Source organism: Mustela lutreola, chromosome 12 (assembly GCF_030435805.1).
Source record: "Mustela lutreola isolate mMusLut2 chromosome 12, mMusLut2.pri, whole genome shotgun sequence".
Classification (NCBI taxonomy): Eukaryota; Metazoa; Chordata; class Mammalia; order Carnivora; family Mustelidae; genus Mustela; species Mustela lutreola.
The window spans coordinates 5,340,142-5,353,983 of NC_081301.1; the positions used below are offsets into that span (position 1 = coordinate 5,340,142).

Below are 13,842 nucleotides of genomic sequence, written 5' to 3' on the forward strand. Positions count from 1 at the left end.
GGGAAGTGAGCTGATCCAGCTGCGGGAGCTGGTCACAACCTCCCTTAAATGAAGCTTCCAGCTCTGCTTCCCCTGACAGGGCCTCGGCGCGAGGACACTCTTATTGACTTCTCAGTGTCACACCCACGTCGAGAGCGGCTTAGACTGACAGGTAAGAGGGGCTGATGGTAATCAAGGCTCTGGAGTTAGACTGTCAAATTATGCAAAGCCATTAAAATAAAATTAGCTTAACGAAGTAGCTAGAAATCTGGATTGGGCTCCAAGTCGGGCTGGTATAGTGCAAAGAGTAAGAACCTTCGCTCGAAAATCGGGGGGGCTGGGGGGGGGCAGGGGGTGGGGCCTGGGCGGAAAGGAAAGCAAACAGACTAAAAATACTTCGCCCACAAGACGGCTTGTGGGAATTTTATTATATAGAGTGTAAAATGAATTGTCAGTCAAATAAAAAGAACACTTTTTTTTTTTTAAAAAACAACATGCATAACATTTTCCAATTGCCTTTTTTTAATAGTTAGACATTTCAAGCATTATAAGGAAAATAAGGAGAAAAACCCAGAAACTGTAACTTCGGTACATTTCAAACGGAATGTCCCTCGGGTCAATTAAAAATGCAAGAAAAAATAGCTTCGACTCCGTTTTTCTTTCCTTTAAAAATACATGTTATCTGTACAAGACGCACTACAGTAAACACTGGAAATCATATTATCCCTTTTATTAAATCAAAATTATTTAATTCATATGGTGGTTAATACTAGATTTATTTATTCATCTAGTTAATTTGACAAATATTAAGAAAATGTTTAAAAGAAAAAAGGAAGAAACATCTTGGAATTAAACAACAGTTACTACATTTTCACGCGGTTTAACGTTCCACAGTGTTTGTTAAAAGTTAAATCGAATTTCTTTTTAATATTAAAAATAACAGTATTTATATTTCTGAGAGAAGACAGAAAGGTTTTTCGTTTTGTTTTTAAAACAAGCTTGGAGGTCTTAGATACACAATTGCAACTGGTAATGGAGACACGAAAAAAAACGTATGCTAAACACACGGACACGTTTTTATATTACCCCTTTAGCACTCTAGAAATTATACAAACCCTATAAAATGCCCCCTCCCAATCCCTGTTGGACAGCAATACAATTATCTGTCTCAATTCAGAATTCACATAATTAATTACAATACATAATAGTTCAGTTTTTTAAAAAAATGCAATAAAACCAGACAGCCAAGATAACAAGAAATTAGAAGTAAAACATTTAATGAATTTACACATTTAAGAATATTTAAATACTGTTTAAAATTTTTTTAAAGAATTTGTTACATACCACCTAAGACTTCCAAGCCACTTTCTGTTGCAACAGAAAAAAACTGTAAATAAAAAGACACACAAAACGGAACAGAACAAAACAGAAACACACCGTGTTGAAATGTCACTGCTCTGAGGCACGCGCTGGTGCCTGAATTTGCAGGTCTCACTCCAGAGAGAATCCCAGAGCTTACACATTTGAAATAACAAACAAAAATAATGAAACAAATTATCAGAATTTTTAGTAACTAATTTTCCCGATTTTTAGAAAAATCCTGTTAATCTAAATATAGTGTTTCACAGAACAAAACAAAGGTTCTTCATCAAAAGGTTTGCAAATCTAAAAACCTCTGTTACAAACAGGTTTTTGCTCACAATGATTTCGGGGAGGAAACAGCTGCAGGTCGCCGTCCTACTGCTCCTGCGGAAAGAAGGGGACAGAAGTTAGTGAGGTCAGCTCCTGTGACCTCGTCCCGGTCTGGGGCTCTGAAGGTTCGGAGGTTGGGGCACAGGTCGCCTCTGGCTCCTCAGCGGGCATGGACACACAGCCCATGTCCGTGCGTCCTGGGATCCAGGACAGACAAACCCTCTCCTGCACAGGAGGCCGTGGGCGGCTCCCCAAGCCCAGGTACGGGGGGTGGGGCAGGGGAGCGCGTCCCTCCCCTTGGCCACCCGCCAGCCCCAACACCTGTCTCCACCGGGCCCAGGCACAGAGGGACCACTTTGGCAGTGAGATGACCAGCGAGCTTTGGGTCTAGGGCCTGTGGGAACCAGCACGCTGTCCATGGGGACCTGGCCTACATCAGGTCACCTGGAGAACACACCTGAGACACGACTCAGGGCAGCCTTTGGTCATATTCCCGATGTTAGTAAGAAATCCGTTTTTGGCTTCTGCCTGGACAGAGCACTCCTGGCTTCCACGCAGGGTGGAGATCTGGCTTTCTGCCCTGCCCAGCCTTCAGAGCGTCTGGACTCGCCCTTCTCCTGCCGCCCCTTGCCGCTGACTGGGGGACAGTCTGGCCACACCATCCTCTTTAAGAACAGTACGGACTGTGACTCCCACGGTCCCTACTGCAGTGCCGAGGCTGCCCAGAGTCACAAAGTCTGGTCATTTCGTGGATGGTGGGGAAAACTGAGGCCTAGAGACACGGGAGTGCCCCTCGGCACTGCAGTCTCAGGACTCGGACATGAGGGAGGGGCAGGCACTTCCTCTCTCCCAGGGCCCGAACTTGCTGTCTCCGGGGCGCGGAGACGGGGGCCTGCGCGGCCGGGGCCTGAGCCATTCCGCCACAGGCCCGGGAGGAAGGGGGTTCAGGCTAGCCTGGGAGTGCCCGCGCCGCTACTGACCTGGCTGTGGGCCTGCGCCTGCCCTAACGTCTGCCCGTAGAAAGCGACCTGCTGCCTGTAATATTCCGCCCAGGCCATTGTGTAGTCCGGCGGGGAGCTGGCCTGAGGAGCGGCGCTGGCAGCGTGACCTGATTGACAAAGGAAAGCATGGAGGTTAGCGGGGATGGCGACACACTCGGGGAAGGCAAAGGACGCTGTCAGCTCGGAGGCGTCCCGGGGCAGCTGCACCAAGGGCCGGCGCGGTCTCCCTCCGGACGCTGGACGAGTCGCCGGGACACCGCGCGGCCGGGCGCTGCCCAGGGGCACAGAGTGCTCCGAGCTGCCTGCTGCCTGGCCCTGCTCTGCCCCCAGACCTCATGGCTGGCTGTCGGCGCTTCCCAATCACCCCCGCTGCCCATCTGCCTGCCCCATCGGCTGCCAGAGACAGAGACAGAGAGACCGAGAGAGACACACACAGAGAAACAGCACAGACAGATGGCCAGGGTGGGTGGTGGGTGGAGGGGGAGACGAGGGGGAGGGAGGAAGAGGGAAAGGAGTGCGGGTCCCCGGCCTGGGTGCGGGGGTGCCCCTGCGCACGCTCCAGTCCCAGGAGGGCTGGAAACACAGGCCCATGTGTGCCTGCGCGTCTGGATTTGGGAGGTCTGGGGGAGACGGGGCATCTGGCGTCTCAGTAGGGGCTCTGGGTGACGATGACCTCCCTGACCCCACCGAAGCCCCGGGGAGGAATCTCAACGCCAGAACGACCACAGTCCTTGACTTGATTTTTGCCAACCAGCAGGTGACGTCCTGCGCAGTCACGGCGTGAGAGCGCCTCCCCTGACCACACTCCAGCCAGGCACTTCGGAAACTCATACCGGGGACTTAGGACTTATTTTAGTTGCTGTTACTCGATTTTTTTCTTTTCTTGTTAACAAGATGGGCTTAGTTCCTGGCACAGCTAAGAGCACGAGCTTACTCGAGAAGGGAACTGGCGCCCAGGCACCGGCTCTGACGGCAGGCTCCCTTCCTGGAGTCTTACCCTTTTTCTGTTCCCTGCCCTGAAAGGACCAAAAAGAGCCGGGAGGAAGCACGACGGCCGGGGACCGGGACGCCTGCTGGTCTGAGGCCTGGCCCAGCAGCTCCAGAGGGGATGGCTGCGGACGAGACAGCGGGCCCCCAGCTGTCCTCAGGCCCTTTGGCGTCCAGAAGGTGGGCGACTTCACCACGTTCCTTCTGATGGACACACAGGGGACGCAGGGAGACAAAAGCGGGGACTGAGACCAAGTCACACAGGGAAAACACTGAAAAAAAAACCAAAGGTGACAGGGAACCACGGACAAGGAGGCCCACAGACAGGCACGGGGGCACGGGGCCTAGGGGTCTGCTTCGTCAGAAGGCCGGCTCACTCACTCTGCTTTTTGTAATAGTCTTCCCAGGCCTTGCTGTAGTCGGGCTGGCTGCTCTGCGGCTGGCTCTGCTGGCCTGTGCGGGGAACACAAAAGCAGTCAGGCCCCCGCCGGCTGAGCGTCGTGCCTTAGCCCGGTCCCAGCTCTGCGGCCCCGGAAGGCAGTGGCCAGGGAAACCGCGATGCCCCCAGGGGGCCTAGGAGTGACTGAAGCCCTGTGGAGAGGGGGTTGACAGGACAGCTAACCCCCAAGAGCAACGGGTCAGAACAGCCTCGACCCTTCAGATGGAGATCTGAGCTTGGGGAGCCCCCGAGGCCAGAGTGACAAGAGTCTGAGGCTCCCTGAATCGCCCTCCAAACTGAATAAAGAATCCCAGCAGTGCTGACCGCACACTCGTCACCCGGCCGGTCTCGCACAGATGAACGGCTTTCACTCCGGACAAGCCCAAGTGCAGGGAAAGCCCGTGGGAAAGCGGCTCAGAGACCGAGCCGGCGACGGTGACAGAAGCCGCGGTACACGCAGCAGAGGGCCGAGGCCACAAGATGCGCCTGAGCCCGACTTAGCCTCATGCCTTTCTAGGGGAGGAGCAGATGGGGACAGGAGGTGTGTGGGGCTGTTCCTGGCGGGCGAGCCAGGACGCCTGCTCCGCCTGGCACTAGCAGCAAAGATCTGGGGGGGGGCGGGGCGCGGAGTGGCAGCCGCCTGTCCCGGGCCTGTAGGGTTCATAAGCCCTGACCAGAGCGACAAGTCGGGACCTTCTTTTCTACCGAGGTCAGGGCTGGCTTGTGTGTTCCCTGCTTGGACCCCCTTCTGTCCTGTCTTCTGTTAGAACCGCAGGTGACAGCCAGCGGGCAGGACGCGCTGGTGACCGTGGTCATGGCAAAGTGTCTTCCCTGCTCATTGATTTACTGCAGTCTGAGGAGGGGTGTGCGGTGACAGGAGTCTGTGTGTGCGGCGGGGAAAGGAAGCGAGGTGGGAAGAACACACGGGGAGAAGCACCCCCTCCCGGTTCTGGTCCTCCCAGCAGGGCGGGAAGGGCCTCAGGACGATACTGGGCACAGAACACGGTGGCTGTGGAGGGTGTGGGCAAGCCGGTGGGTTCTTTCAAACAAGATTCCACTGACGGAAACCAGTTCTCACCGCCCCCTAGAGACAAACACGCTCAACACCACGAGAAGGACGGGAACAGAGGCGAGAACCCAGGCCCTGTGTTTTCTTTCACTTTGCCCTACAGGCCTCTGCCTGCGGTGGACAGCGGAGCTGGGGCGCGGAACCGTGGCACAGGGGTCACTTCCCCTCAGGCAGGAGGACATGTCCTCTACCCACACCCCCCAGTCTAGGGCTTTCCCACAGAGTCCCTGTCCCGGACAATGGGGCACATGGTTAGTCTGCCCGGGGCCACTCCTGTCTTGCAGGCCCTTTTCCATCAGAACAGGAAACACAAACAGGCTTGGGAGCAAGTGAGTGCGGTGAGACGCTCGGGGACTCTGGCGGGGAGGAAGGGTGCAGGCGTTTACGGTGAAATTCTTTCTAATATTCTGCATGTTTGAGACATTTTCTTAAAAAGGGGGGAGGCAGAAAAAAAACGCAACCATACAAAGTCAGAGCTCACGGTTACTCTGGAAATCGAACCCAAACCTTCCATTTCTTAGACACCAACTGGAGGCCAGAGGAGGGGAAGGTGTGCACGGCCACACACGGCATCGGCCTCCGGACTCCAGAGCCCCCGGGGAGCTGGTGCAGCTGGGGCCCGGAGCAGGCACCAGGCCGGGCTTCCTCACAGCCGCGCTCTGCTCAAGGGGGCAGCGGGAGGGGCCCGGAGCGCGGGCTCCGTCCCTTGTGAGCCGAGCAGCCACAAAGCGGTGTGGCGCTGCGAGGACCCGGGCAGCCGCACGGAAGGACGCCCTCGACGCAAGCAGCTGCCGCCTCAGGGGGACAGAAGAACGGAAGGTAAGCAGTTTGGTTTGGTTTGGTTCTGAAGGCTGCGTGAGATCCAACTCTAGAAGGATTCCTGAAGCTCGTGTGGGGGCCCGAGGGCAGGCCGAGGGGACTGGACGCCACAGGGACCTTCTCTAACGGTCAGCTGTTCTGCCAAGGTGTCCCTCCACTGAGCTAACTCTCCAGCTGTGTGCTTTCTGAGAAGTTCAGGAGACAGAAAGACCATCCCTTCTAAGGCAGTGCTGGAGAGAAAAGGGGGAGACGGTCACCAACAGGCCCGAGCCTGGGCGGGGGCCTGTCTGGGAGGGCAGTGAGGGGGGGGCTGCAGGCTGGGCCGGGTCCAGATGGGCATCTGTGGGCCCGAAGCGGACAGAGCCCCCAGCTCTGAAAAGAACAGAGGAGATGGGAGAGAAAGGCTGGAGAGGGGCCAGGAGAGAGCCGGCCTCCTCCCGTGCTCCGCTGGGGGCCCAGCACAGGGCTGCTGGTGGCTCCCGCTGCCCCAGGTGCTCCTGGCAGCTCTGGGGAGGGGCGTGCGGGCGCACTGGCCAAGAGACGCAACGAGAGCGTTCCAGACACGTCGGCCGCCCAGCCCTCCCGTGTGGCGTGCGCAGTCCCACCTCCTCCCGGGTCACTTACTTGGGACCTGCTGTGTGGGCTGCTGCCACGCCTGGTAGGTGCTGCCCCATCCCTGGGTCAGAAAGGCTGGAGGACCACTGCGGGGGGGAAAAAGAGTCACTCGTTCCACAGCAGGCCACACCCCTGTCTCCTCAACTGGGTCCACCTCCTGCCAGGCCATCCGTGATCTGAGGCTTCACGGCTCCCCCCCACCCCCACCCCTGGGTAGTGGCCATGTGGCAGCCCTGGTCCCGAGAGTCCCGAGAGAAGCACACAGAGGGAGTGAGAGGTCGCCTACCTCACAGGGGTACTGTGGGGGTTTCCGTTCACTTTAGCAGCAATGCTCGGGAAGCAGCCCGAGCTCCTTGGGGGAAACGTGCTGAAAGCAAGTGAAGAACACATGACCACGGCGGCCGCGGACTGCGGCAGTCGGGGGGCAGCCACTCGGGGATGCCGGCGCTGACAAGGCCCTCCACCCTGCGGGAAGGCCCCCACCCCTGGGGCCGGCCAGTGGGCTATGAACAGGCTAGAGGGGCCGGCCGAGAGAGGCAGAGGGAAAAGTCTTGCTCACACCCAGGCTCTTGCTGGCCCTCCCCAGAAGTAGCTGGAGAGGACCTCCTGGGACGGAGTGAGCTCTTCCCGCCGAGACCGACGTGCGAGACTTACTTCTGATGAGGCGCGGCAGGCGGCTGGCTGAAAGGGCTCTGTCCAAAGGCTCCCGGCGCTCCGAGACTCGTCCCCTGTCATGGGCACACAAGGAGCTCTCACTTCCTGTCGGCTGCACCTCTGCCTTCTGCCCAGGCCCCTCCCACCCCCAGCAAACCACAGCTTTCGGGGACACAGAGTCAAGTGACATCCAGATACCCTCTGACACTCGCTAGCCTCGCTTCCCCACAGGGGCTTCACTTGCAGAAATGGCTTCTGCCCCCTCGAGTGACCAAAACCACCACACAGCCCATACGAGCGCCGTCACAGGTGCCCTAACGCGTCACCCTGGGGGTAGGGACCAACCTGCTTGACTCTCCCGTCAATTTAGGCTGGCCCATGGCTCTTTCTGCCATTCTACGTCCCCTTTGAGGTGAGCAGTGGCCAATCTGTCCTCCATCAACACTCCCTTTCTTTATCTGCTTTGAGGTGCCTGAAACTAAAGCCAGAGTCAATGAAAGCCGCCTGCAGGGCTGGCCGCCAGGGCCGCGCCCGCGGGAGTCCAGGGGCGGTGCTGGGGGAAGGCTGCCGCCCCAGCTGCTCATCTAAGCCTGCAGGGGACCCGGCTCTGGGCCTGAGCTGCTGCACTGCGAGGCCTCAGGGGCCTCGGTGAGTTCTGCCAGGGGGCTTCCTCCAGCGCGCCCGGGGCCTGGCCCTGGCATCCCTGGGCCCCAACCTTCCCCCTTGGCAACGTGGGAGGGGCTGCCCTCACGTGACATGCGGACTAGAAGGCACAGGAGGTACCAGGTTCTGAGGAGGAGCAGGTGCCTTGGACGTCCAAAAGAAAAGCCAGCTATCATTAAGCCGGGCAGAGGAAGGACCTTGTACGTACGCCAACTTTCTCATCTATGAGATGTCTGGCCACCTCGATCTGCTGAGGGATGCCCCTGATGGTGAACATCCGCAGGTTGGGGTCAGTGCTGGGAGGGGGGTTCCGCTGGAGCTCCACGTGCGCTCCTGACTGCTGATTTATGCTTTTGATGTTCTCGCCCCCTGCAGGCAGGTGGACACAAGACACAAGGGTAAGTGGCAGTTGGGGCAGACCCAGAGGCCCGGTGGTCCTCTGCCGCTTAGGGGAGGAAAAGGTGTCCTCCGTACCCCGGCCCTCACCCGAGAGCAGACAAGTACCTTCAACTGACTCTGAAACCCCCCGTTCTGACAAACACCAGAGCTCTCTCATTTGCAAAACCAGACTGAAGAGCGAGGAAGCTGGTTCTTCTCCCTGAGCCAGACTGAGGCCAGACACCGCACGGCACCCACGCCAGGGCCTGGAGCCCAAGGGTGTGCACGCTGGAGCCGGGCTCTTGGAGGCTCACTGCAAGCCCGCCTCTGCCAGGGGAACACACTCTGTCCTCAGCCCTGTGGGCTATGGCCCGGCGGCTCCCTCCCTGCCACAAGCGCAAACAGACGAGCCACGGGCTCCAACAATGGCCAGAGCCCACAGGCCTTCCACGGCCCTTCTGAAGTCCCTGCCTCCGCTGGGGGGTGGGGCGGGGGAGGTCTAGACAGAGAGGCAGCCGAGGATGGGGGTCACAGAGGCCTGGGTGGAGCGGGGTAATGAAAATTTAGTTGGACCTTTTGAAAAACCTTTGAGAGTTCCAGTCTCTTAATGAGATTTGCGTAACAAAAGGTCCAGCAGTGTCACAATGGTTTGATTCTTCTTTTGAAATTTCACAGAATTTACAGATCGGTTCTGCTCAACTGGGGTGGTGGTGGTGGGGGGGGGGGGCAGAATACAAGGAAAACCTGGGAGCACAGAGTCTTGCAACATCAGAAAAAGACAGTCTGGAAAATATGGTACAGGCGACCAGAGAACCCCAGATGATCAAAAGCAAAGACTCCAGGCCAGTCTCTGTATCACTCGACCCCGCCCAGAGTCAAAACCAACCTCAAATGACACTTGCCATTTCTGGGTACCACGTGCACAGTCCTTCCAGCCGCTGCTGGGGCACCCATCACGCCCATCGAGCAAGTAGACAAGGAGGATCCCAAGAGCAGGCCTGGCCCGTGTTGTGTCTCATCTCACCCTCTTGGGATACTACAGGCCCAGAAAGCACAATCGGAGCCGGGGTCCTGTGGGCCTTCCCGAAGGTGGACACTGCAGGGAAGAAGCCCGGAGGAACCAGGAAGCTGCTGGCCTTCGGGGAAAGCTTTGTTCAAACTGGCACGTGCAGCATGGCAGTTTAGCGGAGGATGGGTTTCAATTTAAAAGCAAATTAAAAACAACAACGCGTCAGACCTTCCTTCAAGTTCTGCTACGGTTCAAGAGCATCCCTGCGTCGTCCACCTCCAGCACAGAGCACTGGCCAATGCGGAAAGTCACAGACAAGCCTTTCAGCTGCTCGGTGGCCTTTGGGTCAGAGCGAGCCCCTCCCAGCCCTACAACTACCACCCTCTGCTCCCGCATCACGATTTCATCCTCTTGGCACCATGAAATGTGAGTAGCTTTGCTCCTAGGCAAAGTGTTTCTGGGGCTTAAGGAAGGGCAAGAAGAAGGAACTGGAAGCCTTCCTAGCGCACACCCAGTGCCTGCCGGAATCCTCCAGCCTCTCCGGGCCCCGTGGGGTTCCAGAGGCAAGAACACAAAAGGGCGCATGTGTGAGGCCGAGCGCCCTCGGCCCCGACGACGAGCCCGGCTCCCGTGGGCACTTGGAGAAGCCGCGCAGGCCTGAGGCCCGAGAGCGGGGCAGCATAATAACCGGGGGAAGAGGCAGCACAAAAACTGCGCAGGGCCGGAAGGAGTTCATTTAAGTTCATCTTCCTTCAAAATGAGGTCACCAGCTTGGCACATGGTGGCTGTCTAGAGGCTCATTCAGCAGCCTGTCCATTCTTCCACCTGATGGGGGGCAGAAGCGACCCACCAGCGGCCCCCCAGCTGGACGTGAAATCGTAAAGCAATTAATCAAACCTGCTAAAAGGCCTGGCTGACAAGAGCAGGGCTGGTCGCTCTATCTGTCGCCGCTGCTGTATTTATCATGGAAATCCAGCAGGGGCCCCGGGGAGGCACAGCGTCTGTCCACGGACTAGAGCTGGGGAGGGGGGAGCACAGGCTGCCTGCCTGCCTGCGGCTCCCTCTCCTGTCTCCCTCACCACGCACCTTCCTTAAGAGGGTGTACCCCCCCCACGCCCAGCCTGTGTGTGTGGCTGGGGGGCGGTGGAGAAAGACCCTGGCTGACCAACTTCGGGCCTCCGAGGCCGCAGTCGGAACGCCAGGTCACACACAGATCAGTCACTGCTCGGCGCTGCCATCACTCTCCCGTGGGAGTTGATCAAGATGACTTTGTCGAGGACAAACCGTAAGGGGCGTCCTGCCCACACCCTGATTTCCCCGACTACCAGGAACGGTCGCAAGGCCGCACTAGGCCACTGAGTCAACTCTCCTTGACAAAATGGTCCTCAGAAGGCACAGAAACCTAGCTCTGCTTCTCAACCCACAGGCACCAACTGGTCTGAATGTCCCGGCAGCCACGCTGATGGTCTGGGTGGCAGATCTGAGTCACCACAGCATCTGGGCAGCTGACAGCATTCCCTGAGCCCTGATCAGCATGTACACCCCGCCAGGAAATGAAAACAAACCCACATTGTTCCTACCGCCTCCGAGAGATGAATGATCTAGAAGACGACACGGAGACAGGAGATAGACGTTTCGAAGGAACACACCACACATGCCGCCCACAGCACAGCCAAACGCAGACTCCAAAAGGAGAATGAGAGGGGGCAGGAGGCCTCCTGTGCAGGCTAAGGCAGCCTCAGCTTTCCGTCGAGTATGTTCCCAAACCCAAGCCACTGTCTGTGGGACATTAGCTCCCTCCCGTAGGTCGGAGAGGTCTGGTGGTGGCAGAAATGGGAGCTACTCGGGGCGGGGGGAGGGGCGGCGGTGCGGGGAGTCAGGGGTGGGGAGGCCTGTATTTACTCCCTCCACATGTTGTCAAACAAACATGCATGGAGGCAGGCACAAAGGCCTCAGCCTGTGTTGCTGGGGGTGGGGGGGCCCCGGAGAGCCCACAGGAAGGCCAGCCCGCTGCGGAGAAGGCTGCTCGGCAGCCCCGAAAGCTGCCTGCTCTCCCCCGGCTCCCAGTGACGGACGGCGAGGGGCCGCGTCAGCCGCTAACGAGGGTTCCCGACCTAATGTTCCCTACAAAGCCTAGAAACGACGAGTCAGTCAGTATTTATTTCCCTCCACAGAGTGTCTGTTACAGTAAATGTGCTCAAAAGATATGTGCTCATATGTGTCAATATGGACCAAATACCCAAACCCAGCCAGGACAAAAAGTGACACGCTTGTCAGAGGTCCATCTTCGCTTGAGCTGTTACCTTAACTGTTCCTCTGAGCTCCCAGGAGGCATCTTAATCGTTAATCAGCCGATGGACAAACACCCAGAGGCCCCCACACTGGGCAGGGTGCCTTTGCGGCAACCCACACAGCTTTACCGGGCGGGGGTGGGGTGGGGGGTTGTCTCACTTCTGGTCCGTTTGGACTCGATAACCGACAGTCCCCTCTGGCGGGAAGACCGTAGGGACCGGCAGGGTCCCTATGGAAGGCAGCTGGAGTTGCAGGCTGGGCACCTGCAGTTAGGTGCCACCAGTGGACCCAACTTCATGCTCCGGAGGTACCGCAGGGGCCCCGTCTGCATGGGGGGAGGGGGGAGGAAGGTAGGAAAGAGGGAGGGGGACCACGAAACCCCAGCAATGGCCCCTCACCTTTGCCTATGACGAGGCCGCACTTGTCCGCCGGGACCGTGTAGGTTATCTCCTGGATGCCACCAGGGGCTCCCACGCTCCAGTCGCCACGGCCACGGCCCCGTCCTCTGGCCACCGCAAGGCCTCCGAAGCCATCTCTCTCCTGGGAAGGAAGCAGAGCTCAAGTGATGATTTCTGCCACTGCCATGGGACCGCTCTTCAGCCCAGGCAGGAGGCGCAGTGACAGGATGTAATCAGTGCCACACGCTGGAACCTCAGCACTTCTCCCCGGGCCAGCCTCGGAGGCGCTCTTTCAAGCCAGGATTAGCACAAACCCCAGGTGCAGTCAGGGAGGACAGGTGCAGACCAACCCGTGCTCATACCAGCGGCCCCGCCGACCCAACCGAGACAGGCAGTCGGCACAAACTCCTGTTTCTGGAGGCCCGGGCCCTACTGTCCAGGCATCGGGCATCGCTTTTCTCCTCCACGCTGATGCCCTTTCCCTGTGGCTAACGCCCGCTGGGCCTACCAGACACCGTGCGTTACATGCGCACGAGCCTTGGGCATCTCAAAGGGCCACCCGACTTAGGCCTCCAGCCCTCCGGTCCCGACACCGCTGATGGCGGTCGGGGCACCTCGCAAGCCAACCAGCGGAAAAAATAAAAGGCTTTTCAAGAAAGTTGGTTGTCCCATTCTCCCCAAACTGGGGTGCAACAAACCAGGTGTGTGGGGCCAGCATTTGGGGGTGGAGCAGCCTGCGACACGCTCACACCGGGCCCCACGCAGAGAGCACAACCCCCGGCCGGCACCTAACAGAAGGTTCCCTTCATTCAGGGCCAGCAATCTCATCTCATCAGCAATCTCGTCTTTGTCCCGAGTCACCCTGGAGCAGCAGCATTTACGGTCTTTCTTAGATGCTGAGGGCAAACCTGGTCCAGCCCAGAGCCCCTTCGGAAGGGAGAAGCCGAGCCAATGCTTAACACAGCGGACAATGTTCGGCAAAGCCCACCTATGCTGATGGAGAGTAAATCGAGCACCTCCCCAGAATCTAAACCCGCAGAGAGGCTTGGAGGGCTTCTTACCCTGCACTCGGCTCTTCTGAGACACAAATCATGAGTAAACAAGGCAATTCTAGGGATTTAAGTAAAAATGCCTGCACACGTGCGTGCACACACTGCCGACCTCCCGGCCTGCGGCAGACTGTCGGAGGGGAGGCTATCTCCCCTGCGCTCCCGCAGCTCTGGGTCTGTTGCTTCTTCCTGCTGCAGACGATGCTGGGCACACTCAGGCACTCTCTTCTGAACTTGTCGCATCCCAAGAACTTCCCAGGACTCTGGCTGCAGCCCAAGCCCCCTCTCTGGGATCTGCCGATTCGGGAAGTCCGTGGTGGGGGCTGTCACGCCATAAGTTCAACACGGTCACTCAGCAACTTGGGGGCTCGCATGGGTGGCACCGCACGCCCCACCCCCTGGTCTATGGCCACAGCTCGGCCCAGAGAGGTTCAGAGGCTTGTCCCGGCTCACACGGCTCACAGCAGACGGGTTACGGTTTCCAATCCCGTGCTGCTCCTTGGCCCCAGGTGTTTTTAAACCTTCCCTCAGTTCAGCACACCTGGGAGACCTGCCGACCCAGCGTGAGGCCCAGGGGTTCCCGGAGCACTGAACAGCAGGGGCGCCAGCAGAGATGCTAACAGCATCATAAGCTTGCTCTCGTGCCCCGAGATGCACACGGAATCCACTTCGTGAAGACGGCTTTAATTTAACTCTAGGGGAGGTGGGGCGCCTGGGTGGCTCAGTGGGTTAAAGCCTCTGCCTTCGGCTCGGGTCATGATCCCAGGGTTCTGGGATCGAGCCCCACATCGTACTCTC

General features: G+C 58.1%; 1 protein-coding gene across 3 annotated transcripts in view; it reads right to left on the reverse strand.

Annotated features, from left to right (window-relative positions):
• Nucleotides 1-372: 372 nt before the first annotated feature.
• The window catches only part of FUBP3 (far upstream element binding protein 3), a 50,646-nt gene continuing 37,176 nt past the window's right edge, over nucleotides 373-13,842 (reverse strand). For 2 of the 3 annotated variants that reach the window (XM_059141268.1, XM_059141267.1), the window contains exons 12-19: nucleotides 11,996-12,137; nucleotides 8,127-8,287; nucleotides 7,256-7,329; nucleotides 6,888-6,968; nucleotides 6,611-6,687; nucleotides 4,041-4,112; nucleotides 2,652-2,779; nucleotides 373-1,725 (exon numbers count right to left, since the gene is read on the reverse strand). In XM_059141268.1, coding sequence (XP_058997251.1) covers nucleotides 1,717-1,725; nucleotides 2,652-2,779; nucleotides 4,041-4,112; nucleotides 6,611-6,687; nucleotides 6,888-6,968; nucleotides 7,256-7,329; nucleotides 8,127-8,287; nucleotides 11,996-12,137 — 744 coding nt within the window. In that variant the 3' untranslated portion in view covers nucleotides 373-1,716. The remainder of the gene's footprint in view (nucleotides 1,726-2,651; nucleotides 2,780-4,040; nucleotides 4,113-6,610; nucleotides 6,688-6,887; nucleotides 6,969-7,255; nucleotides 7,330-8,126; nucleotides 8,288-11,995; nucleotides 12,138-13,842) is intronic. The other variant, XM_059141269.1, reaches the window with a different exon arrangement.